Consider the following 25,861-nt stretch of genomic DNA (forward strand, 5'->3'; position numbering starts at 1 on the left):
GGCGCGCACGTACCTCGTCGGGTACCTCGGCGGGTACCTCGGGTACCTGAGGTAACAGCGGCCCCTCCACTCGCGCACGGCCGAGTCGCAAGTTAGAACGCGGCGGCCGTCGAGCGTCGTCGTCCGCCTACGGCAGGCAGTTGCAATCGCGGCGCACCAGCGAGCACGCGGCTGCTTCGTCGACACTCCGTACGCGCGCCGGATCCGACGGATCCGCCACGGGAACTCTCTCTCTCTCTCTCTCTCTCTCTCTCTCTCTCTCTCTCTCTCCCTCTCCCTCTCCCTCTCTCTCTCCCTCTCTCTCTCTCTCTCTTTCTCTCTCTCTGTCTCTCGGGGCCCCCCCGCGGATTGCCGTGTCTCTCCCCCTCGGCATCCCGTGATACCATCGGACGGACGGACGCGCGCGAACTTGGACGAGCCGCCGCGGCTTGAACGGCCGCGCGAGATCGCTCGATTTCAGTTATCGACTTTTGGCGGGAGCAGCGCGAGCGAGAGCGAGTCTCCAACGCCGACTCGCGACACATCCGGGTCTCTCTCCGAGTCGCGGATCACAGCTCATTCGCGTTACCGCTCATTCGGTGACTGATCAGCCACTCGCGCGGGCGATCAGTAGCGAATTGTTATCCGATCACGCGCAGCGCGCAGTGCCTCGTTCTGCCTCGCGACGACACACTTTTGGAGCACTCGGATGATTGCACGCAGCGCTCGTTGAGTCCTCCTCGTCTGTTCCTCGTTCGCTCGCTCGATCGATCGAGATCAGGGGAGAGAAGTGTACCGCGACTTTTGAAGGAGATACAGTGAGTAATGAGGAGGACGTGGGCGGCAGCGTGTGTTTGAATGGCGCGTCGTTGAATAGCTTGATTTTCCCTCTCGAAGTAGGCGCGCTCTCGCTGGATCTGGCAAACGGTCACTGGGGAATGCATAAGGTCGGGGGGAAAGATTGAACTCGCGCGTGTGACTTTCGTGATGATATGCGTTGTAATAAGGACGGCTCTTCCCGAAAGAAGAGCACGTTTCCGATACGGGGTGTCTCGGGATGGAAGAGAAATGCCGCTTTATCGGATGGGATCGGTCAACAGCGAGTTCACTCTTCATTCAATAAGCGATATCGTGACGGCTATAGCGCGGTCGTTTTCCTTCCGATAATTGTTCCACTATAGTGATGCGGTTGATCAAAGGGAAGAAAAGATTAGCCGGATGAAGATAAGACGAAATTGTGTAAACTTCTTTCTCGGCATCGTGTGCGTTCTGTTCATAGACGAATCGACATGTGCAATCTCAGTCTCTCGACGGCGTCTCTGCGAGAAACGCAAAAAACGACGTCCACGACGTGAAGGAACAAATGATTCGGTATTTTATTCGCAGCGGTGCGGGCTGAGTTATCTGCGAATGTCATCTTGCATAATTTCGCAAAGATAACATTTTTTTTTCAATTAACATGCCGACAGACGAAAATATATCTTCGTATCTTTGTATCATCTGGATGAAGAGATAAGTCGGTGCCGGGACTTTATCCGGAGACGTTTATCCGCATAATTCTATTTAGATAATATCGAACACTGCACGCGCGCGAGTATCATTTTCCCGATAACACCGCTAGTGATTCACAAAAATTTACCGCAACAATCGCGCTGTTGATCAGCAATCCCGATGTCGATACCATAGCGTACTCCTCCCTCCTTCTCCGTACGGGAATTGTCACGAGATGAAAAAATCGTCGTCGCGATCAATCGACGAATTTTCAAGCAAAAAGTGCTCGAGAGAGAAAGAGAGACGGAAACATCCAGCAAATCACATTCTTATTAATAACAAATAATTGACATAAAAACTACGTCAACGCGATCCCGTTGAAAAACGTCTATAACATCTGAAATGAGATTTTCGGAAAATTTCCCACATAAAATCTCAATTATTTCATATGATGTCTTAATTGAGATGTCGCATGAAAAAAATAGCTAACAATTTTTCAATTGAAATACAGGTTGTTCCATTTTAAATCCCCCAGGATTAAATATCTCGAAAAATATGAAAGATATTATAAATGAAAGATAGAATATGGAAAAATATTTCAAACAAAAGTTGCATGGTTTTAAGGGGGACATAAACTATATCAGTTTGTTTACAGATAACGCCACTTTCGAGATATTCACTGATCATTACTTTTCTTAAATGGACACTCCAATTTCTTATTACATCATCTTTTTCTACCAATTAATTTGAATAACTTTTGTTTGAAACATTTTTTTATTTACTTAATATTTTTTTAGATATTTAAGGAAAACTTGGTAACTTTCTCAATATTCTTAATAACTTCAATATTTAACGATATTTCGCTAACTAATTTGAAAGAAAAAATGGTACTAGACTCTTCTACTCTATTTAGTCTCAAGAATATATTGTTACAATAGCATCCCGATTTTTGTTAATTTGATAATTTTGAAATTTCCAAAAATCGATAAGTTAACAAAAGTTACGACACTATTGTAACAATATATTCTTGAGATTAAATAGAGTAAAAAAATCTAGTAGTATTTTTTCTTCCGACAAATAGTTAGTGAGATATCATAAGTTAAATATTGAAAAGTTACCAAGTTTTCCTTAAATATCTAAAAAAATATTAAGTAAATAAAAAAATGTTTCAGACAAAAATTATCCAAATTAATTGAAGTAAAAAAAGATGGTGTAACAAGAAATCGGGGTTTCCATTTAAAAGAAGTAATGATTAATGAATATCTCGAAAATAGCACCATCTGTAAACAAATTGATATACTTGTTTTATATCCCCCTTGAAACCACTTTTCCGTATTTCCATATTTTTCTCTTCCATATTTTTCGAGATATTGCCTGGGAGATTTAAAATGGGACACTCTGTATATATCCTATTTTATATATTGAATTTTATATATATCAAAATATATGTAAAAAATCACATGAGAATGTCAGTAATGAAGTATTTCAATTTTGAGAAAAAAAAAATAGAAAAGCTTCTCTATTTTTGCGTATGATATTTCAATTGAGATATCATATAAAATAATTGAATTCTCGTAGGAAATTTTTTGCAAATCTCACTTTCGATCTCAATAGAAATTTGTCAGTAGGGGAGGCGTTACCGCGGACGGGGCGCGTTAGAATTCTCGTTAGAATCCTTTTTGAGGGGCGGAGGAGGGGAGGAGATCAAAGCGAGAGGTGTAAAACCGCGCGCGCACACAAACGACAAACGACGCGAGCCGTTCAGTCCTCATCCGCGATCTCCTCTCCGCGCAGCGTCTCTCATTTGCTCCGTTTCATTGTCCGTTCAAGATCTCCACGGAGAGCGGCCGAGAGAGCAGCGCGGCGAAAATCTCGCTCGCTCGCTCGCTCGCTCGCTCGCTCGCTCGCGCACACCCTCGACGTCGCCGGGAACGGGAGCGTCGCGCCGACCGGCGGGCTCTTGCGCATCCGTCACCTGACGTCAGGTAGCGACCAGGTGGAGACCAGCGTCGCGGAAGGTGGACATTAGCGCGGAGAAGAGGGGAGTCACTGGCGCCCTTAACACGCGTCATCGCTCCGCCACGAGCGCAAATCGCGCCGGAGCGAGCGAGCGAGCGCCTCGCGACACACACGTGGAGACGCCAGGACGCCCCAGGACGCGCGCGAGCGACGACGTCCCGGCCCCGTCGCCCGTGTGCAGTGATAAATGCGCGGCTCTGTCGCGGATGACTCGGTCCTACGCCTTCGCCGAAATGACGGTCACCTGGATTATCGCCTTGCTAGTCCTTGGCGCCGCCTGCCACGGTGAGTACCACCCGCGTCGGGGGATGTCTTCGTTGTACGTTTTAAGGTAAAAACAATATAGGATTTAGTTTGAGGATAAGAAAAGAAGCCGGTAGATGAGAAGATTTAGGATTTGACTTAAGGATAAAAAGAAAAGCCGATGGATAAGAAATTTAGGGTTTAGCTTTAGGAAAAAATGGAAAGATGGATAAAAGGTTTAGGATTTAGGATTTAGCTTTGAAACATTTAGGATTTAGCTTTAGGGAAAGCCATCGAGTCTTTTTATCCTAAAAACGCCATTAAAAAAAAACTTTTCTTATCTTGAAAAAGTCACCGGCTTTTTTATCCTAACTCGGTCCGTCTGATCGCCGCAATCTTTGAGCTCATGTGTGCTGATCACTGTGGCTTCAGTGCGGTTGGAACTTTTGTTTCTTATGCAACGCGAGATTCAATGGGTGTTCTCCAAATGCAAATGTGTTATTTTAAGCTCTAGTCATTTAACATTTAATTCTAAACAAATTTGAATTATAATTAAATTCAATTTGAATTAGAACTGTAATTATGAAAGAGAACACAAGGGGAGAAGATGTTTTTTGGATTAATTCCTAGAGATAATTCGGTTAGGTTTGTTCATTGGATAGTGAGCTGCGTTTCGGAAGATTGCGGTCGGAAAGTTTTCAGATCGTTTTGAGAGCGAACGAAGGAACATGTCGTGAAGCAACATTGGCTCCTACATAACAAACATACAAATATCTCGGGAATTTCATTCACTTCGAGGCGATGTGATTTCTGCGTTCCGACAACTACTACGTAAATCACGCTTCCTAAATAGCGACAAGATAAATGATGTTAATCGTCGAATTAACGTTCAGTGACGTTGTGAGAAATACAAGTGAGAAAAGAACAATGAAGAAAAGGTGAAGAATACTTGGAATAGGGGACAGTGCTTGTTTCTGAATTCGGAGCACTCGAGTTCACAAATCGATAAAGAATTCAGTCGAAATCATGCGGAGATCGATCGATCGATATTCCTAAGACTTCATCGCGGTATCTAAAAAATATTACACGTAGAAACAATTAGATACTCAACCTTAATTAATATCCCGGGCGAAAATGCTGGTTGACAGTCGATCAAGAAATACAAAAGCTCGTAGAAACGAGGACTCTCGAAGGACATGCGAAAGTCAATAAAGTATTCGCTCGAAATCGAGTGGAAGTTATGTAAAAATCAATGATCGATTTAACATTTCCAAATCTCATCGCGAGATCCGCAAGATATCGTAGATGTCAATAATCTATCTACCACTCAGTTTATACATCGTGCTCAAATCGAGTCGATATATTCAAATATCGCCTCAACTTGGATACAATATTAGTTCAGATATCGATTAGTCGATAATCAGTTGATACCTGTGCGATATCTCGTAGGTGTCGACAAAACGTCAAGCGAATTCGTTGTCAATGCAGCGCGTCGATACCAATAAGAAATTTAAGGCCTGTTCCGCAATCGGTTTCGGAAATTTTGGTTTTGAGGTTATAAAGTTGGTAGGCCTTAAACTAACTTAAATACGTTCCGTAATTGACTAATTATCAAGATAACAAATAGTAAAAATCTATCCATTTCTCTATCTAATATTGTGAAATTAATAGTTAAATACCAAGTTTGCGAATAAAAGTAGTACATGGCGGTGAACATCCAAGCGTGATCAGCTAATCAATCGCGGAACGTGTTTAAATTAGTTTAAGTTCAAATTAGTTACCAACCTTATAATTAAAACCAAAGTTTCCGGAACCAATTTCGGAACAGAACTTTAGCCTTCACCACCAAATCGACTTGCAAACCCACTGTGTTTGCACTAAACGCCAAAAACCCGGCAAAATTCGCAACTATACTACTAGAAACGCCACCACTAATCACCAATTGTTAACGACGCTTTCACAAATGCGAGTTTGAATCGCGGCCTGGACAGCGCTCGTTATCACCTCGGAGTTACGAGCGGTCATTTGCATCCTAATTGGCGCACTCGATATAGCCGAGCGCGATGTACGATCGAAGGGGCAGCGTAACGTCCTAAAATAGCGGGTTAAGGCGATCGATCGATACTCATTTCTAAAGACAGTAGTCGCGAATCGACGAACCGCAAATCGTGGAGACGGCGCGATATCCGTGCCGGTGTTTAACGCAGCCATTTCGACGACACGCCGTTGATTAATTGCGCCGAGACGAAAATTACTTACGCAATCGGCCGATTACAGGGACTCGCGTCGGGGATTAAAAGCATTGCGCAACGCAGGATGCGCTCGAGTACACGTAGCTCCTCTGAAAATCCTGCTGTTCTACGCGCGACGATAGGCGCGTCGCGTTCGAATCCGACCGGGTCTCCGAATGATCGAGAGAGCGGGTCTTCCGAGACTGAGTTGTCGAGTGTACGATTTATCGGCCGATCATCCAACACTTTCCCAAGCTTTGAACGTTCGGTCGTCGATGCTCGACGATGCCTCTCTCGCTCTTGTTCCTCCGCTTAGAGTCTTTTTCATCCTGTTGTTGCAACGTTGTTGAGTCGGTCCTGAGGTAAAATTCGAATTACCCGCGGAACAGAGCCATCTGCAATTTTCACGCGAAAATTCAGACGTCGAATGAGACCCGTCGAGGTGGTGTCCGATGACTACCTCCTCCACCGCCACCTTCTTCGCTTCTTCAGCTTCTTCCCTTGTCGTTACACTTTGTACAGGAAGAAAAGGAGCCTCGTCGCGATGTAAGACACTTTTTTCCGGCTTTCCAAGGTCGTCTTGCCGTGAGAGGTTACATCATTCCGATGTGTTCGCGATGAATTACCTTGAACAATACTCGGATGCCGTCTAATTGGCGATTACCTAGGAACGTTAACAGGCACTAATCGTAAACATCGTAAACAACGCGCGATAACGTAGTCTACGTGTGCAACACGGAATCAATATGCCACGAGTCATCGTCATTTTTACGACTCCAGAGGCCTTAACCCCGACAAGGGCCGCGCGTAGCCTTAAGCCGCCATACCAAGATCGCATTCGAAATCACCGTCACGAAGGCACGAAGGAGAACCGTGCAGAAACGATGCACGATAAGCAATCCAGCCGAAATCATGTCGAAATCAAGCTGAAGTCAGGTAGCGATCAATTTGATATTTCTAAGGGTGACTCTTAAGCCCGTATCAGACTATGAATTGGGATTGAGATTGGATTGAAATTTGACCAATTGGAAGAAAGAAAGTAATCTCAAATATAGTAAACTTAACCCTGATTGGTTAAATTTCAATCCAATACTCAATCCCAATCCGTAGTCTGATACGGGCTTTAGACAATTCCGTTAGCGAATCAAAGGTCATTGCATGTAAGAAGAATTTTAATCGTAACCCTAAAGTCGTAAGAAAACTGACCAATCACGGTCGATTATTCCCTTAGCGCCCTAGGAGAATAATCGACTGTGATTGGTTAATTTTCTCATGACCTTACGGTTACGAATTTTTTACATGCAAAGGTTTTCATAGACAGTGAACCAACAGAATTGCTAACAGACATTTCTAAATAGACAAAACGTCGTCCTAAACTTCCATTGACGTGGTAAAAGTTAGATTATGCGTGATATAAATTAATTAATTAAATAAATCAGTCAATTAAAATTATTGCCCGAATATAAAGAGAAAACGAGAGAATTTTTCCTCCCGTACTATAAGAAGTTGTTTAACTTTTTATATTGGCAACTCAGTCGTGTCGGGGCTGAATTAGCCGTTGGTTGCTTTGAACGGAATTTGGTAAGTCACCCTTAGACTTTATCACGATACCTGGAAAATACTTTACATTCGTTCGTTCTTACTGAACTGAATGTACACTTTGGAAATTTAGTAAGAAGATATATATAGAGATATATATCAAGACCTACTCGCGAAAAGAGAGAAGAAGAGAAGTAGTGGTAGTGCAAGGAGTCAGTAACTGAAATGCAGCTTTATGCAGATGTCGACAGTCTAGTCATTATTCGGCTTATTCATATTCAAGTTGAATCGATATATCCATATATCGACTCGATTTGGATATGATACCAATTAGATACCGACTAGATTATAGATAATCGATCAACGCGATATCTCCTAGATATAATGACGAAATGGGAGTGCAATTCCAACCTTCGAGTCGACCAGTGGTAGTTAACCAAATTTCGTTTGAGAATTCATCTTATTAGAGGGAGAGAGAGAGAGAGAGAGAGAGAGAGAGAGAGAGAGAGAGAGAAAGAGAATCATAACGAAATGTCAAGGAATCTAATCTTTATGAAATTAAGATAATAGAAGAAAATTGCTCATTTATTCAAACTGTTTCGTCTCATGGCAGAATTTTTAAAAGAAACGGAACAATCACTACAGGTAGCTACAATTTGCTGTCGCTCATACAATTCCCCGAACAATGGCGTCGGGGAATCCCGAGCAAAAAATTGTTAGGGCCATCCTCGTGAAGTATAAGATCTCTAATAAGACTGAAAATAGGATGCCCTAAAAAGGGACGCTTCATTATTACCACATCAGGCTCCGAGATGAATCTTTTAAGGATATTTTAGATTTTATTAAATAAGGCTTTGATAAGGAAAACTGATGAAGGACTTAGAAGGATTTTTTAGGGATGCCTTAGATTTTACAAAATAACGCTTTAACATTGAAAATTGATGTAGGCCTTAAAAGGATCTTTTAAGGTTAGGTTATTATCTTTAAGGATGATTTAGATATGTAAAATCAAGTTTTGTTATAAAAAATTAATAAAATCTGAAGTGTGTAATAAAATTGTCATAGTTTAGTATTGTTTTAGCAGGTACGCTTTATCTGGTTCTTTTAAATATCTTTTTATTATACTGCAATTAAAAATAAATTTTATTAGTTTTATTATTTGCTATATTCATTAGTTTCTTCCAAAGTTTTTCTAGTATTGCCATCGTTTTGAAATGCAGTAAACTTTAATAAAAACAGTAGCAAAATTTTTATGTATAAGGAATGCTATATTTTATTGTAAAATATGCTATATTTTTAAAATAAACAATTCTTGTTCTTATATACTAACGAGGTTATAGAGAAATAAAGAAATTACAGTCTAAATTTCTTGGAATGAAAAGAACGAATATTTTTATTCAAGCAATAATAAAAACATTTCTTTAAAAGGCCCTATTAATATTGCCTTATAAGGACCCATTAAACCATTTGTTACACATCTTGTAAGGCCCTTGTTTTTCTATCCCTATTGGGCTCCGATTAATGTTAGGGAAAAATAATCAGGCCCTTACCAGAATCCTATTAATTTTCCTGATAAGGCGGGATTCGCCTTATCAGACGCTTGAGCGAAAAATTGAAGAAATGAGAGTTTTCGTGAAACCAGACGGTCCCGAAAAACCTTCGTCGACATCGATTCGACCGTCGACTTGCGAAACTGAATGATGATCGCGATCGTTGAATTTTATTCTTCACACGCACACGTAACGCAGGCATGTGTGCGGGCACACAATGACAAGTGCGACGGAAAATGTCGGACTCCGTCGAAAATCTCATTCGTCGACGAGCGGAGGCAGCGGAGAAAGCATTTCGAGCCTCGATATCGCGCTTCGTTGGCGCGTCCAAGTCTCTCTCTCTCTACTTCTACGCGCTTCGATAGATTCACCTTGGCAGTGAAACCAGCTTGAGGCGAATCTCTCTCGCACTCTCGCGCGATCTGTGTTTCGGGATCTCTTTTCTCCTTCCACCGCGCGTTCACGACGCGGCTACGACGATTGCATCTCATTAACGAGTTCAGTACTCCACAGGAGGATGCACGCGCGTGCGACACGAAGCGGCCGGCCGGTGCGCCGAGAGCCATGCGAAATTGAAAGAGCAATTTGGCAGGAATGCTCTCCTTCCGATGCGAGAATTATCCCCTCTCTGCACCCTGCGCGCAGCTCGCGCACGAAATACCTCTGGTCTGGACTCTCAGGCTCGTTAATTCGCGACGCTTCGGAACGTGGCGCTTGTTGATAATTGTTACTTAATATCGCACGCACGGAGAAAAAAAACTTCCGTTAACGTTGACGACGTGACGCGTCGTAAAGCGCGAACGCGTTTTCGTCAGGGGAAGCGGAATTTCCCAGTTCTGCAGGACTCAACTTGGCCCATAAGGAGCATAAGTTGGAAATGCTGCTTCCTTCAAGCAGAAAGACGCGTTTCACTCGTTCACGCAAACTTTTCTGCGATCCGAGCGAGAGCGAGTGCAAGAGCGAGATTTTATATTTAAGGCAAATTTATATCCAAGGATCTGGCGACATCGTTATGAGAGAAGCGGCGATCTAAGCGGCGGGATTATAGATGGAAATTGCTCGCAAGTTCGAACGAAGTCGTTGCAGTCAGCCGCGAGGACGGCGACGGATTCACTTTCGTCGCCGGCGCGCGTCGCTGGAATAACAAATCGGAGATTTTCGCTCCGCGTTAAGAGGCGACGTCAAGGCGAAATCACCGCCGCGATCTCTCACGCGGCAATCGGAATCAGAGCGAGACGCGGAGCGCATCGCGTGCACGTCGCGTTTCCAGCGCCGCCGCCGTCGAGCGAGCCTCGATCGTCATCACGGCGAACGCTTCTTCGCGCGAGGGATTAACCCCGTCGTAAGAGCGATCGTTGTGGCTGGATAACGTCGGATTGGAACACGCGGCTCGCGCCGCATGCAAATCCGCAAAGCCGATGTCCCGGCTTTCCACAAGCGCCGCCATGTTCCGTGCAAGCGGACGCGACTGGGCAACTACAGGGTACAGCCGCGATCAGTGTCGCGCTTAGGTGATTTTAACTTTGCTAGGCGAATTAAAAAATTTCTAGTTCTGAATTCTAACTCGAACTTTGAGTTTGAAATCTGTTTAAATTTAATTAATTTGATTTTATCGATTTAATTAATTTAATTTCATTATTTCGATTTTGTTAATTTAATTAATCAAATTTAATTGGTTATTTAAAATTTAATTATACCTGATAAAATTTAAATTTATTTATGTTATCAATTTAATTAATTAAATTTAAATTCATTTAATTTTGTTTAATTTAATCAATTAAATTTTATTATTTCGATTTTATTAATTTAACTAATCAAATTTAACTTACTTAACATCTACTTAAAATTTTTACTTAAAATCTAATTATATTTGATTAAAATTCACATTTAAATTAAGTTGAATTTCAAATTTTAAATTCTATATTTAAGAATTTAAAATTTTATCTCTAAAAATTTTTAATTTTAAAATTTTATGTTCAAAAATTGCAATTTTTTAATTTCTTAATTTATCTAAATAATAATGAAAAACGTGTAAATTCTTCCCAGCATTTCGTCATTCTTCGCGTACGCGTCATCGCGACCAGTGTTTGCTCTATTATCTAGATAAAAGATTATTTAGATGATTATTCCAGATGAAGTTCTGGCACCAACTTATCTCTATCATTTTTGTCTTATATCCCAAAGTGCGAAAACAAATGTCATCATCGCACAATCATCTAAGACGACGTTCCGGCGGACAATTCAATCTACATTGCCGAAGACGCGTGAAACATCGAAATATTTGTCCTCACGTCGCAGAAACGTTTGCGTTAATACCGCGCATATATCAGCAGCACTCGCGAGAGGAATCCGCGATTGCGCTTAGCCGAGGAAGGCGAATGTAGCCCTCTCCAACCCACTTATCTATAATTATCCGAAGTAACCTTAATGCGGGAGGGATCAAGACAAAGACGGGAGGCAGTGCTGTATCTATGTACACGTAATATATCTATGCGATGAAATCGCGATAAAAATGCCCGCAGCGCGCTCTCCCCGCGAAAGCACGCGGCCGTGTATCCCAGAGGGCTCTCGTAGGCGCATCATCAGCGGCACAAAGCGCACCTCGCGCCGGGGGCGGTGAGGAATTCGTACGAATTCCGGCGCTCGGCTCTCCGCCTTCCCCGACGGCGGCGGCGGCGGCGGCGGCGGCGGCGACGGCGGCGGCGACGGCGGCGGCTGCGGCGGCGGCGGCGACGGCGGCGACGGCGGCGGCTGCGGCGGCGACGGCGGCGGCGACGGCGGCGGCTGCGGCGGCGGCTGCGGCGGCGGCGACAGCTTCCCATCCGCGCGCGCACATGCACCTCTACCTACCCTTCCCTTCCACACGTGTTTGCATTCCAGCGCGATGTTTCACTAAATGCACGCATTGCACCGGGTTTAACCACCCTCCGGAGGGAGAACCAGTTCTTTCGGCCGGGAGCGCCGCGCCGCGCCGCGCCGAGACAACGCGCTATCGCGTGCTTTACGAGGAGGCATGGAAAAAGGAACGGCAAGAGAGGCCGCCATGCCGAAACTCACCGTTGTGAATAGGTTGCGATTATCATTCCAGCATCGACGCTAAGTACAAAGAGCTGCCCCTGAGAGAGCTGCCCTGTTCTGTACATCAATTATCGTCATTATTTCTATTCTGTTCGTAGTCCGGCTCTCGGTATCGGCGAGACGTGAAAGCGAGCGAGCGGATTCATTTCGACCGTAAGCCGTGCGCGTCTCGCGGAATTTACATCGTGCAAGAAACACGGAGTACGGAGGCGAGAAAACGCGCGTGTATGTACGGCAAGATGAGTATATTTTCAGACAGATCGGAGAAACGAAATCGTGCGATCGTGCACAATCGAGCCGCGACGCGTCACGCCGACGAATCGCGCGATGTTTTTGCAAGGGAAAAATTAGTAGTTGCAGAATGACGAGGTAAATGACGGTTCATGCGACTACCGATCCGCCTTCGACTACCCAACGCTGCCAGCTACTTGCTTGAGCAACGCGTAACCTGGATGCTCATCGGGAACGCGTATAGCGAGCGTCGATTAACCGAACGTCACGCGTCAGTAGATAGTGCCGAGCCGATCCTTGCGTTTCACTGTCTGACTTTGCGCGTACATCTCGATTAAACCGTGCAATTTATATATGTTCCTTTTACTCGTTAATTTTAAGATGGTGCATCATCGCATGTGACTGTCCGCCAACCTTTTTAACAAATTTTTTTTTAACAAACTTTTTAACGATACAGAATTTTATGTGGTCAGCAAAATGGTAGATGAAATTTTTGTTCAGTTTGATACATATACATATATATATGTATTATAAATTATTATATATATATATATATATATAATAATTTATAATAACTTTCAATATGTGGGTATTATACGTATCTTCAAACTTATAAATGAAAGAAATATTGGTTCGATATACACAGGATGTCTGGCGCTACATATGAACTTCTCGTGTATATGTGGATTAGATTAAGCTGCACAAGAAATTCCTCTACTCTGCGAGAAACTACGTAAAATTTCAAGCTACTAGTCACAGAAGATTGATGGATGATCACATGCAATTATGCATCAATGTTCTTTAATTAATAGCTAAAAAATCTACGTAGTTATTTGTAAAATGGCACGGGACTTTTTGGCTCAGGTTTGACCTAACCTACAAGTGCACGGACGGTAAGAACCGTAATCACAGTACATCTGACATATCGCGCATGATTATTCGTCAATCTTCTTCAATTGATGATTCAAAATTTTTGTAGCAGTTCGCAAAATGTTTCGCAAAAAGCAATTTCTCTTCAGTTGGACTTAATCCACATACACCTGAGAGATAAATCGTCGTCAGACATCTTGTATATTGACACATGTACCATGCAAAGTGTCTCTTCCATTATATATTGAGAGCCATTATGAATTACTTTTCGCGACGAATTAGCTCTGATCAGTCTGATTTCTAATAATTATATTCAGTTGGTGCGTAATTTCGTACCTTCTGATAGAAATTTGTCCAAAAAGAAGAGGAATTTTCATAATGTTTCACACATAATTTTAAATCCCTAGTTTTGCTCTGAAGACTTAAAGTGATATATATATAAAATATTATAAATCTTGATGTATAAACATTATAATCCTTTTTTTTTTGGATAAATTCTTGTCAGGAAGCAAACGCTACGAAATTATTCACCAATACATCAAAGAGCTACAAATAATCACGGCATTGATCCCCTCGATAAGTTTAACTTTTATACGCGTTCCTTGCTTGCATGCGTCTAATAGCGCTCGTATAAATCTCTCGCTCTGAGGACGTTATGTTCGTCTTCTCTCAGCCAGAACGGCGAAGGTAACTTCCCCCCGCGACTGGAAGTGTCGTTTTCGCGGACGACACTCGCGAGTTGGATAATCGCAGACGGAGGTAGCGAGGGGCAGCTTCTCAAATCGGATCGACCAAGTGCACAGTCGTAGAGCGCGCAGCGGCGGTATTTCGTAACGATATCCTCGAAAATGCCCGCGCGCATGCGCGCTGACGATTAACATAAAATAATGAGTCGAGTCCTGCGGACGAAGGATGCACATTCTTGCATATCCTTGACACGATCCGCGGCTCTCGCGTCAGGCGCACGCCTCGCCGTTTACGGAATTCTCAGGTTTCAAGGCGTCGACGTCGTCGCCGTCGTCACCGTCGTGCAAATATAAAAAACGGACGTGCGCATACCTCGGCACGGAGTCAGCCGCGCGTGAAAAAAGACAGAGAGGAACAGCGAGCGGGAGAGAGGGAGGAAGAGAGAGAGAGAGAGAGAGAGAGAGAGAGAAACAAATCTGATAATTGTTATCCTAGGATCTGGGAAAGAGACGGCGAGTGTAATAAAAGCGATAATAGTATCGACAGCAGCGGAAGAAAACGAGAGAGAGAGAGAGAGAGAGAGAGAGAGAGAGAGAGAAGAGAAAAAGAGGGGAAAAATATTCAATTAAATTATATCAGCGCACGACATCCATTCCAGTTCAAATGGAGGGGTGGAAGGGGGCTGTGCGGGAGAGGGGCGTGTAGGAACAATTCCGCACGCGGAGACAAATGTTGAATAGCGATGAATCTTCGCGTCGATCGCGTAAAAGCCGGTTTGCATGGAAAAAATAACAGCAACAATGAGAATAACAAGAAGCTAGTGACAAAAATATCTTTGTTGGAGACAAGTATTATCGATATTTTTTTCTTCCAAAGTGAACAATGGTTATTGGCAAGGTGTGATCAACTTGTTCCGACAATTTGTTGGGGACGATTGTTTGCTGCAATTTTTAATCGCTTGCCCCGCGATCTTTGGTACAAATGAAACGCACTTTATTAACAATCGCCCGTATAAACCGGCCTTAACGCTGCGACCGATTGTTATTCGCGTCGTCGAGTGTCGAGCCGTCGACAGGAAATCGAAGGGCTACGATCGACTGCGTATGTGCACACATTTCCGAGGTTGGTCGCGGATAAGGGAAACGAAGAGACGGAAGCGTATTCGTGGAATGAGAACCGCACACCGAGCGTTGTTCCAAATCGGCAAGAGGCCGATTCCGAAATCGGTTTCGGAAACTTTGGTTCCAGTTGGTAGGCCTTAAGCTAACTTAGATATGTTCCGTAATTGGTCAGCTGATCACGCTTGAACGTCACCAAGCCATGTACTATTTCTGTTTGCCAACTTGGTACCAGCTATTTATTTTGCAATATTTGACAGATAAACAGAAATATCTTTTTATTATTTTGATAGTCGATTAGCTGATGAGTTAGGAATGTGTGTAAGTTAGTTTAAGGCCTGCCAACCTTATAATCAAAACCAAAAATTCCGAAACCGATTTCGGAACGGACTTGAAGACTATTAGGAAAAGGAGTCATCATCGGAGACCTCCTGGGGATAATCGACGCGGTGCGCGTGATTCGACCGCTGGAGGAATTTCAATGTGACTTCCTCACCGATGATACATCCTCCAGTCTGGAGCGTGACTACTATTTTTCGAAGCTCCCTGGTGGTTGAATGAATCCGGCGGAGAACCGTACTCGCGGCTAGCCGGGAATCTCAAAGGCAGCAAAAGGTGTGGCAATTCGGCGGTATAAGCATTATGTAATGCGCTTGCGGTAACAAGGCGTTGTATATCCCGTTCGGAAAAAAACTTGACGAAACTTACGAATTTCTCCTGCATTTTAGGCAATTCTGCATTCTTCTTTAGAGGTGATCCTTTCAAGCCGGTGCGAGCCGGTGCGAGGACGGCCTTTGCAATAACGGTGAAACGATCCCACAGTAGGCAATCGACAGTAACGATTTATCGATCGACGACTTTGGGAGACTTCAATCCCGGATTGTTAGCTTACATTGTCAGCGTCGCACGCTCAATTTTTGATCGATCACGAGGACATGAACACGTCTTACGTCCAAGTTATTGTTGCTGCGCATCCGTCGGGGTAATTATCAATTTTCATAATTACCACCGATTAAATCCACGTTAGACAACACCGGAAAATAACTCACGCGTAGATAACCGCTCGAGGCACGCATATTTCTGACTCATGCGCGATTTGCATTCTTCCGTTGTAACAATCTTTTGTGCGTCACGGAAAAAATTGCGCCGGTAATGCCAAGAGGGTCGTGTGAAAATTTCGCGGAAAAATGTTTTATTTCCTTCCTCAAAATAGCCATTATATATATATAGTATATATATATATATAGAGAGAGAGAGAGAAAGAGAGAGACTGGTATCAGCTCTCTCTCTCTCTCTCTCAGCTCAGGTGGTGGCTCTCTCATGATTTCTGAGCGCAATTGCCTCGATCTTTGCCGATGATTCACTTATATCCAGCATTGCAATCGAGAGTCAATTTTATCGCGAGATATCTCCGACTTTTCCTCTTTATTAATTTCTCGCGTTTATAACGCGTCCGTTATTCAGCGCTTTCCGTTGAGATCACACCTCCAGCGTGACTACGTCCCACGTTTCGCGAGGAAAGCCGAGGCGAATTGATGAAGGGAGACAAGATCGGATCAGTCTCGAATAGATCTCGATCATGTCGGACTCTCTATTCGCCGGTTAACGACCTCGTGCTCTTAATTATTGAGCGAGATTCATTACGGCGACCTTCGATTCTCTCGCTCTCCCTCTCTCTCTCTCTCTCTCTCTCTTACCCTCCCTTTCTCTTCTGTCTTTCTCTCTTCCTCACCGACGAACCGCCGGTCGATTCCGCCCGACTACGCGTCCGGTCTCATCTACGGCCGATGGTCTCGGGATGAAATTCCATCGTTGCGCTATTAGTCACGGCTTCCTCCCGTGCCGCTCTGCCGAAAAAGCGAATTCGGGACGCGTCTCGATCGAGCGAAGCTCAGAGCGAATATCAGGCCTTTAATCGAGCGTGCCGACGACCTGCCGGCTGTGTGAATGTAGAACGTTCAATCCGATCTTCCTGCTGAGAGACGCGCGTATCTTCCGAAGAAAGTGCACGAAAGTTAGCCGTAACTCGATGGAATGTATGCACACTTCCTTCATCCGAAAATTCCTGGCTGACTCCTCGCTGCGGATCGATCGCGCTCCATCGAGTGAGCGGGAAAGTTAGAACATGCCGGCGTCAGTTCGAGATCATTTTGCCATATATACAGAGTGTCCGGGATCTTTTGGAAGTGAAAAATTAATCAGATTAACGAATATTAATCGAGCTGAGAAGAAAAGTCCTGTACCATCTTGCAAAAATCGCAATAGTTATTAAATTATTAATAACTGAAAATCTAGAGGCTCTTTTAATTGATAATTCGAAAATTTGCGCATTTATTTGCAAAATGGTACAGGATTTTTTTATCCAGAATGACCTAACCTGCAAATTATATGACGGCTGTTGTGCTTAGCCACAGGCTCAAGATTCAGGGTTCAAAGTTCAATATACTCATATCTATCGCTAGACAATAGCCGTCATATAATTGTAAGTTAGGTCATTCTGAAGAAAAAAGTCCTTCACCATTTTGCAATTAAGTGTGTAAATTTTCAAGTTATCAATTGAAAGAATCTCTAGATGTGATAATTTTTAATCATTAATAACTTAATAACTATAGCGATTTTTACAAAATGGTACTTGACTTTTCTTCTCAATTTGATCTGATTAATCCACAATTTTTCGTTTTCTAAAAAATCCCGAACACCTTATATATATAATTGTTCTTCCTTTCCCAAGTTTCCGTTAACCCTCAATTTTAATCCTTGCGTTCGAAAACGCAAGTCTGAGAGATTGTAGTTTATGGATGGCGCTGATAGGGTTTCAAACTGAAACCGGCTTAATTATTTAAATTTTGAAAAATAGAATTATTTTGAAAATAGGATACGCGTTAACAATATGTCGGCGAACTGAAATTTAATTATTTTAAACTTAATTATTTAAAGACTTTCTGTCGGTCTGAGAGACCATAGCTTATATGTAGATAAATGGCGACGATAAAACTTTTAATCAAAACCGGTTTTATTCAAATTTTTCAAATTATTCAAATTTTTCAAAACAGGGTTATTTTAGAAGTAGTTTTAGAAGTAGAGTTATTTTTTTTAAATAGGATACTTTGATAACATGTCAAAACTGAAACATAATTATTTAAAAACAGAAAAATTATTTAAAATCTCTGTTTGTCTGAGAGAGCGTAGCTCATAAATGGCGACAATAGGACTTCCAATTAAAACCGATTTTTATTATTTAAGCTTTTGAAAGTGGAATTATTTTAAGAATAGGATTATTTTGGAAACAGGAATATACTTTGACGATATGCCAGAACTTAAACTTAACTATCTAAAGACTCTCACGTGCCGATCGGAAATACCATACGCGAATAATGAAGCTTTAATAACGCCGATACACATAGATAGGTCGACTCGATGGGGAATTCTTGCGAAATTGGTGCAACGGCCATTGGCTCGCGAAGGAGAGGTCTGCGCGCGGGAGATTCCCGGCAATCCGCTCGATCAGCCTAATCGGGGTCGATCGGCACGTAACGCCGTAAAACCGTATGCCGATCAGTGTGTCAATGTAAAGTGGAAACGACCTTCCAGTGTCAGCGACCACTACCGCTCGTCTCGACGACGGCGTCGGCACGAGGTAGCTGGCGAACGTTACGCGACAATACCAAGGACCAACTTCGGACATGTAATCGCGCGTGCGCGCGCGCACGCGCACGCGTACTACATACCCGTCATGTAGAAAGCGTACGATCGCACAGGGACGCTTTTTCCTCGACGCTTCGGCGATCGGCGCGCAGGATTTTCCACATTTTTCAGGAATCTTCACTGTTTCATCGCTGTGTAGTTCGCTCTATCGACGCGTTCGTTGTCGGCGTCGCCTACGTATGACCTGCCTTGTGCTTGGATGACTTTTAAATCAGTCCGATTAAAATAAGATGGAATACATAAGTTTCTCTTAGTGCTTCGTGTGCTGATTATGGATGAACCTCAGTGCGATTTCATTCTCCATGCTAATACAGCACTTTGCTGATACATGCAGTACTGATGCAAATGTCTATGACGCGAAAAAACTGATATTTCAATATTGTACATATTTGCAACAATATATGACAAAGCCAAAAATATAACTGTGGTTGTCACCTTAACTCTGCAAAGATGACACTTTTTTCCAATTCAAGATGCACACAATATATTAATATTGATTTAGTAGACACTTTCTTAAATATGTGATATTCTATATATGCTAATTGCCGATGTTGCAACTTGCAAAACTGTGCTTCTTTTTTTCTTTTTTAACGTGTTGTTATATTTCAGATTCGGAAAGACATTAATAAACGTTAACTCTAATTAAGGTTACTCATTTATTCATTTTATTTAAAATACTACTATTTGCCCATTTAGTACATTTCATGCGTCGCAGTAGAATTACTGAAATAGCTATAATAATCGAACGTTGAGAATCTTCGCGAGGGCAATTCAGTCCCGATGAGCGAAAACGTTTCTCTTTTCTTTCTTCTGTTTCTCTCCCTGCAAATAATCGGCTAAAATAAGCAACGACAAGCAGACAAACTACCACAAGGTGGTTTTCGCCAGGATTTCATTAACCCTGATCTTCGTTCTGACCCTGTTTCTCCGCGACGTCCGTTTGAACCTTGCCGCTGTTTTCATTCGAAAATCCATATCCTTGAAATTTAACTGTTACGCCATCAAAAATGCACGCAATTGATTCATCCCCGCCTCCGTGTATCGTCTCTCATCAATCGAAAAGACCACCGAGACTTATACCCGTATTCATAGTCTTTCCTTATCTTAAGGATGGAGGAAGCCTCGATGAAGGATTCCTTGAATCTCCAAGGCCACCTTACAAATGGATCTCGAGTCTTCCTTCAAGGAAGGAAGGAAGGAAGGAAGGAAGGAAGGAAGACTGCGTTCCGATATTCACTGTCAGTACTGAAACTCTATAATATACGTGACACGAGCTATAGATTTTTAGTACTAGCAGTGAATATCGCGGAACGCAACTATAACCTAACATCAGTTTAGCAACGCATATTGCAATATGAATAAATATAAAGCGTACATTATACGGAGCAAGAGCGAATGCTCCTGGCGCAGCTTATCGCTGAGGAGGTTATCGAAAAAAAAATTCTTCGTCAGAATCATTTAAAAATTCGTTGTCCATTATCCTTTTTTTCCTTTATATACTTTCAGTTTGAAAGCGCGACATCACAAATAAATTGTAATGGGACAAAAGCAAATGTTGCAGGTTATGTTTATAATTTATTCCGCGCATCAAGTGCTCAAAACTTATTGCACTTTTGTGCATTAGTTCGGAAGAGCAGCGAAAACGAACAGATTTAAGACAACATTTCCTCCTCAAGGAAGCTCGTGACTTCCCTTGAGATAAGCCAGTAAGGCTCCTTGCTTGGTCAAAGAAGATTTATGAAATGTAAAATAAGGAGTAAGGAATCTTTATTTCTCAAGGAAGAACTACGAATACGGATATTATTTCTCATGCTGTTCGAGGCAAATTCAGTCGTACTCTTCGGGCGCTACACTGTGTGTTTCCGACTCGCGGATAAGCGCTTACTTACGTAAGCTTTATCGTTTCCGCACACACGGAACGCTACGAACACGGCGGCTACTTTTGCTTTTGAAGACTCGGACGATTCTGTCGCCGAGTCGACCTGTCGATCCGACCCTGATCCCGTCCGCACACGGTGACAAACGCGCGACGCAAGGTGATTATCTACGTGACGATCGTAGCTTCCTGCCCATCGTGTCCCACATATCCGTTCGCTCAAGTTCTCCTTCGCATCGGCCGTTGCGTCTTCGCCTCTTCGTCCCGATGTTGGCTTGTTCCCGCCTGCACACCCTCGGCTCTTCCTGCGGATGCGGTCCATGAAGAGATTTCGCCCGCGTATCTCCGGCCCTTTCGAAGGGCTGCCATGGAACTCTCGACTAATGATGGCGACGGAAGCGAAGAAGCGCGTGCTGAAAATTCTTGCGTGCCACTTTTTTCCGAATGAAAAGATATTTGTACGAAGAAGTATACTCTTCTTCGGTATGCTTGCAAAATTCACCGGACGCTATCTCTCTTGAAAGTCGATAAAGAGCCGTAAAATGACTGTGATGTGAGGTTAGTTACGCGGAATGATTGCGCATGCGCATGCGATAAATTTCATATTACAGTCATTTTATGGTCGTTAATTGACCATCGAGGGTGAAGTATGGTGTGTACGGAGTATTTTACAGGTATGCTTCAGCGGTCTGAAATATTCTCTCGTACTTTTTATTCGGGAAAATGATACGCAGGAATTTTCAACGTGTCATTTCCCGCCTCTGACGTCACTGTGCAATATGGCCGTGGCGAACATCTACGAGACTTAACGCGGAGAATATACCAGAGAACGGTCAAACGACTATTTTATAAGCTCTCATGAAAAATTATTCGAATCTTCATAACGATGCGTTTTATATTTTTAATAACCTTGAGTTAATACCGCTTTTAGTTCTCAAATTACTTATCACGATCTTCAAGCTTTTTTCTTGATAACTTTCTAATGAACAATGAACGACGTGTATGATCTTTCGGATGTCACTCAGGGACAACGTATGTAAAAGGATCAAACTCGTTAAGAAGGTGGCCTTGGTGAACAATTAGCACTTTTTCAGAAGATTTTTCCTCAGACATTTTTCTCGAACCTGTCATTTTGACCGCCCCGGTAAGAGCAGATCCCATTAATCGTCAATAGCTGCACCGCCGATTACCTTTAGCAGCCATTTTGCAAGAGTAGAAGCTTGCTTCTTCCATTCTCCTCCTTCCTCCGCCTCCGTTTCCGTCTCCTTCGTTTAACTACACTATCTGTGCCGTGAACCGCTAATGACGCTATGTTCCCTTCGTAAGCGAGTGCGTCCACGTCGTCCGTGACTTGAATCACTTGCGATAACATGGTCGCTTATCTCACACTCGCAGGTCTTCCCGTGGCCGACGAGAGCCCCGTTAACAAGAGTACGATCGTGGAGGTCGCAAATGTCGCGGAAGAGACAGCCCTTCCCGAAACGAAGGGTCATTCCATGGACGACGTGATGCCAGGGACGAAGCCACCGCCGACCTCCGTGGTGTTCGTCGACGTCCCGGAGCACACGGAAACGGAACTCGGCTCGTCCGTTCTGCTGGCATGCCGGACCGCCGATCCTGTGGCCGAGTGCCAGTGGTCCTGGCAGCCATTGCCACCGGTTCACCTGCCGCTTCCGGACATCAGTGAAAGCCCGCCGGTCTCCACGAGTAAGAGCGACCGCATTGTTCCCGTCGCAATTTGACGATCCTTCTTGGCGAATTTTCATTAAATAACTCGCGAATTCTTTGCGGTTAACCCTTCCGAGCCGCTCCCGAGTACATGCGTTGTTGAAAAGTCGCGTCCTTGAAATATCTGTGATTATACCCATAATTATATCCGTTATAATTTCCTTTCTTTTTTTTTTTTATTTCAAGGGAATGGCAGGAACCGATCCGTATTTTTGAGGAAAAAATCCTCAGGACTAAATCACACTCCTAATAGGTGCCCTCTTCGGTATCGGCGGGCAACGGTTTGTTTCGTTCGACAGGCAGAGTCTTACTGGATTATTCGTTTGGTTTGGTTATTTAGTTGCTTTTTGAGGGGAGGGGATACGTTCATCCTTTAATTCGGACTAATGAAAAATATGAGTGAAAAATCGCGAATTATCGTAGCGATTCTCAGGATTCCAGCGCATCGTTGCGCCAATGACTACTCTTAGAAACGGTAGGCTTATCTCTTTCCTGGTCCGGTTATCGAGGGCATTGATCGTCCGTAATTTCTGCAACTGCGCGCTGAATATTCATCGCAGCCGTTCACGCTCGGATCTATCATCGGTGATTTCAGCCACGGTGATCTCGCCGATCTCAACCACGGCGACTCCCACGACCCACCCGCTGCCGGTACGACAGTTTCCAGCGTTCGGGAACAACAGCAACGACTGCTCCGTGAGATTCTCCAGCACCAAGCACGAGCAGACGGGATACTGGACCTGCGCGGCAAGAATCTCCACGACGGATCCTTTCACTAACACCGAACCGGCCAAGCTCAGCATTGTCAATGCTAATCACGGTAGGGCGCACTTCGCTCGCAGACCCTTTGGTCGTCGCTCGATAACTCGAATTGATCAAGTTCAATTGTGTTTTACTCAAATTTCTGATTCCACTCTTTTCACACGATTATTGGTTTATTTTCATCAAGGACAAATGGACGCGCAAACGCGCGACGTAATGTGCGTTTTCCTTTATTTTTCTTTTTTTTTTTATATCGAGTCTTTTTCTCTTTCTCTCTGTCCCTTTCTCGTTGAATAAAGAGGCGGTTCGAAAAAAATCCATAAAACATCACGCTATCGCTTTTTACCGTCTCTCGTCGATCGTCGGCGTATTTTCTCGCGAGGAATGGCGAATAATCGCGATGTATTTACGCAGTTGCTTTCGGACGGCCTCGAATTCTTGGTGACAAAACACGCTTGACACAGCTGTTTGTCTTCGTCAGTCATACCTACTGTCACAATATTTCCTGCATCAAGAACTTTTCGACGTGAGATGCCGTCGTCACCCGTCACTCGTCGGTATTGACGAGTGTCCGGAGATGTGTGTTTACTTACAGATTAATTATTGCCTGCAATGTACGCTTTAGGGATGTACGTAAATTATACGCACATACGTAATGGCCTCCAAAGTAAAAGATGAGGGCACAAGAACTATGAGAGATGCAATCGGTGCATTCGTGTCTCCTAGGCATCCTCATCACGTTCGTGAAGCATGAAAATATCATCGAGGTGCCGGCGGGATCCTCGGCGCAGATAATGTGCCAGACGAAGTCGCCGGTTCGAGAATGTCAGTGGTCCTGGCGGCAACTCAACCAGTCGCAGCCCTGGAACCTCGACGTGAAATCGTTTCCAGCCTTCGGTAACGACAGCACGGAATGCAGTATCAAGTTCAAGAACGTCCTGCCCGAGCAGGAAGGCTACTGGACTTGCGGAGCGCGAATCGACCCGAATTCCTCCTTCACCCAGTCGACTCCTGTTCGGTTCCTCATATCGGAAGGTATCGCTCCCTTCATTTCTTTTCTTTCGTGTCTTCTTCCAAACAAATCGATTGAACTCGCAATCCCTCCCATTTGCAACAATGATGATACAAATTTAACACGTACTTTGAGCGATAATAAGAAACTATTATTTAAATTCCTCAGATTTTACGTAAACCTTTACTCAACTTTTCTCAAGATTCCTTAGATTTTTAGTAAAAAGTCGTTACTTAAATTTCATTTCGTAAAAAATTGCTCAAATTCCAAGAAGTCGTTACTTATACTTTTTATATTTTACATAAGAAATCGTTATTTAATTTCTTTAGATTCTTTCATACAAGAGATTGTTATTCAAGTTTCTTAGACTTTTCTTGCGCAAGAAATCTTTGAATACTTGAATCCTCTAAATTTTATGTAAAAAATCTTTGCTTAAATCCTCTAAATTTTATATAAGCAACCATTACTTACATTTCTTAGATCTTTCGCGTAAAAAATCGTCGCTGCAATATCTCAGATCTCTCAGATTTTTGAGATCTCGTTTCCGACAACCTTTTCACACGCTGGTTATCGAAAAATATTCGTGTCGTATTGTCTGAAGCATTTTATTCAACACGGTTCGCCGGCGTCAGAGTAGCTCGGACGATCGAAAAACCACCGAGAGCTTTCGTTTCCCTTTTATAGTCGAGTTCGTGCAGCTGTCGCGCGGCGTGCAGGTTGCTGCCGGCGAGTCGGTCTTTCTGAGGTGCCTGGCGAACAAGCCGGTGGTACAGTGCGAGTGGTCGTGGAGGGCGTCGAACTCGAGCAAGGAACCGCTGGTGGTTAAGAAATTTGGCCCGAACAAGGACGCCGAACACGACTGTTCCGTGCGATTCAAAAACATACTTTACGATGAGGAAGGATTATGGACCTGCGGAGTCCGTTTGACGCCCGACGGGATCCTGCATACGGCTCCTGCGGCCACCGTCAGCCTCTTGCCCACTGGTACGCAACGACATTGTCGCTTTCATCCGGAAATATCAGGTGTATGCAAAAGTTTTAGTCTTATTTCAGCATCTAATGTAATTATTTTAAATTGACGTATCTCCTCCATTTTTGTAAGATTGACACTGAACTTTCTAAAACGCCATTCATTATGATTTATTGGTGTACACATAACCTTCCGCATCCTAATCGAATGCACAAAAGGACCCTTTTGAATATTTGGTTCTGTTACTGATATAGAAGGCTACGCGGAGTTCATCCACAAATGCCTGCGTTTAGAGCTATCGTACATAATCCACTTTTCATCGCCAGTAACAACTTTCGACAAAATAATTTTTTCGCACTCTCTGGAAAGCAATGAAACGTAGTCAACCGGCGGATAATGCTGTTTCGCGACAATTCATGCCACACCAATTTTCCGAGTTTCTGAATTTTTCCAATTTCATGAAGTCGCCTCGAAATTGTTGCTTGGTCTACTCCGAGCTGTTTTGCAAGTTCTACTTACGTTTGGGACAGATTTTCACTCAACAACGCTTCCAAATTGTCGGTCTCGACCTTTCGTGGAATTCTAGAGCTTTAAAGCAACGAAACTAATATTGTGGGATACAATATTTTCCCCAAGAACAGAGCAAATGAATTTACAAGCTTTAAGATTTCTTCTTGCTGAAATTCATATCGAATGCAGTGTATCGAATATAAAGTTTTTCGTCGCTCATTGTATCAACTGTTATTTTTAAAGTTATGTGCACCAATGAATC

At 43.4% G+C, this 25,861-nt stretch overlaps 1 protein-coding gene across 2 annotated transcripts in view; it reads left to right on the top strand.

Annotated features, from left to right (window-relative positions):
• Window positions 1-295: 295 nt before the first annotated feature.
• The window catches only part of LOC105192432 (uncharacterized), a 40,112-nt gene continuing 14,546 nt past the window's right edge, over window positions 296-25,861 (top strand). Inside the window, exons 1-6 of one of the 2 annotated variants that reach the window (XM_025300728.1) lie at window positions 296-797; window positions 3,301-3,774; window positions 22,013-22,324; window positions 22,941-23,165; window positions 23,834-24,142; window positions 24,804-25,103. In XM_025300728.1, the coding sequence (XP_025156513.1) occupies window positions 3,696-3,774; window positions 22,013-22,324; window positions 22,941-23,165; window positions 23,834-24,142; window positions 24,804-25,103 (1,225 nt within the window). In that variant the 5' untranslated portion in view covers window positions 296-797; window positions 3,301-3,695. Of the gene's footprint in view, window positions 798-3,041; window positions 3,775-22,012; window positions 22,325-22,940; window positions 23,166-23,833; window positions 24,143-24,803; window positions 25,104-25,861 lie in introns of those variants that run through there. The other variant, XM_011156572.3, reaches the window with a different exon arrangement.

This window comes from Harpegnathos saltator, unplaced genomic scaffold (genome assembly GCF_003227715.2).
Source record: "Harpegnathos saltator strain DR-91 unplaced genomic scaffold, Hsal_v8.6 scaffold381, whole genome shotgun sequence".
In the NCBI taxonomy this organism is placed as follows: Eukaryota; Metazoa; Arthropoda; class Insecta; order Hymenoptera; family Formicidae; genus Harpegnathos; species Harpegnathos saltator.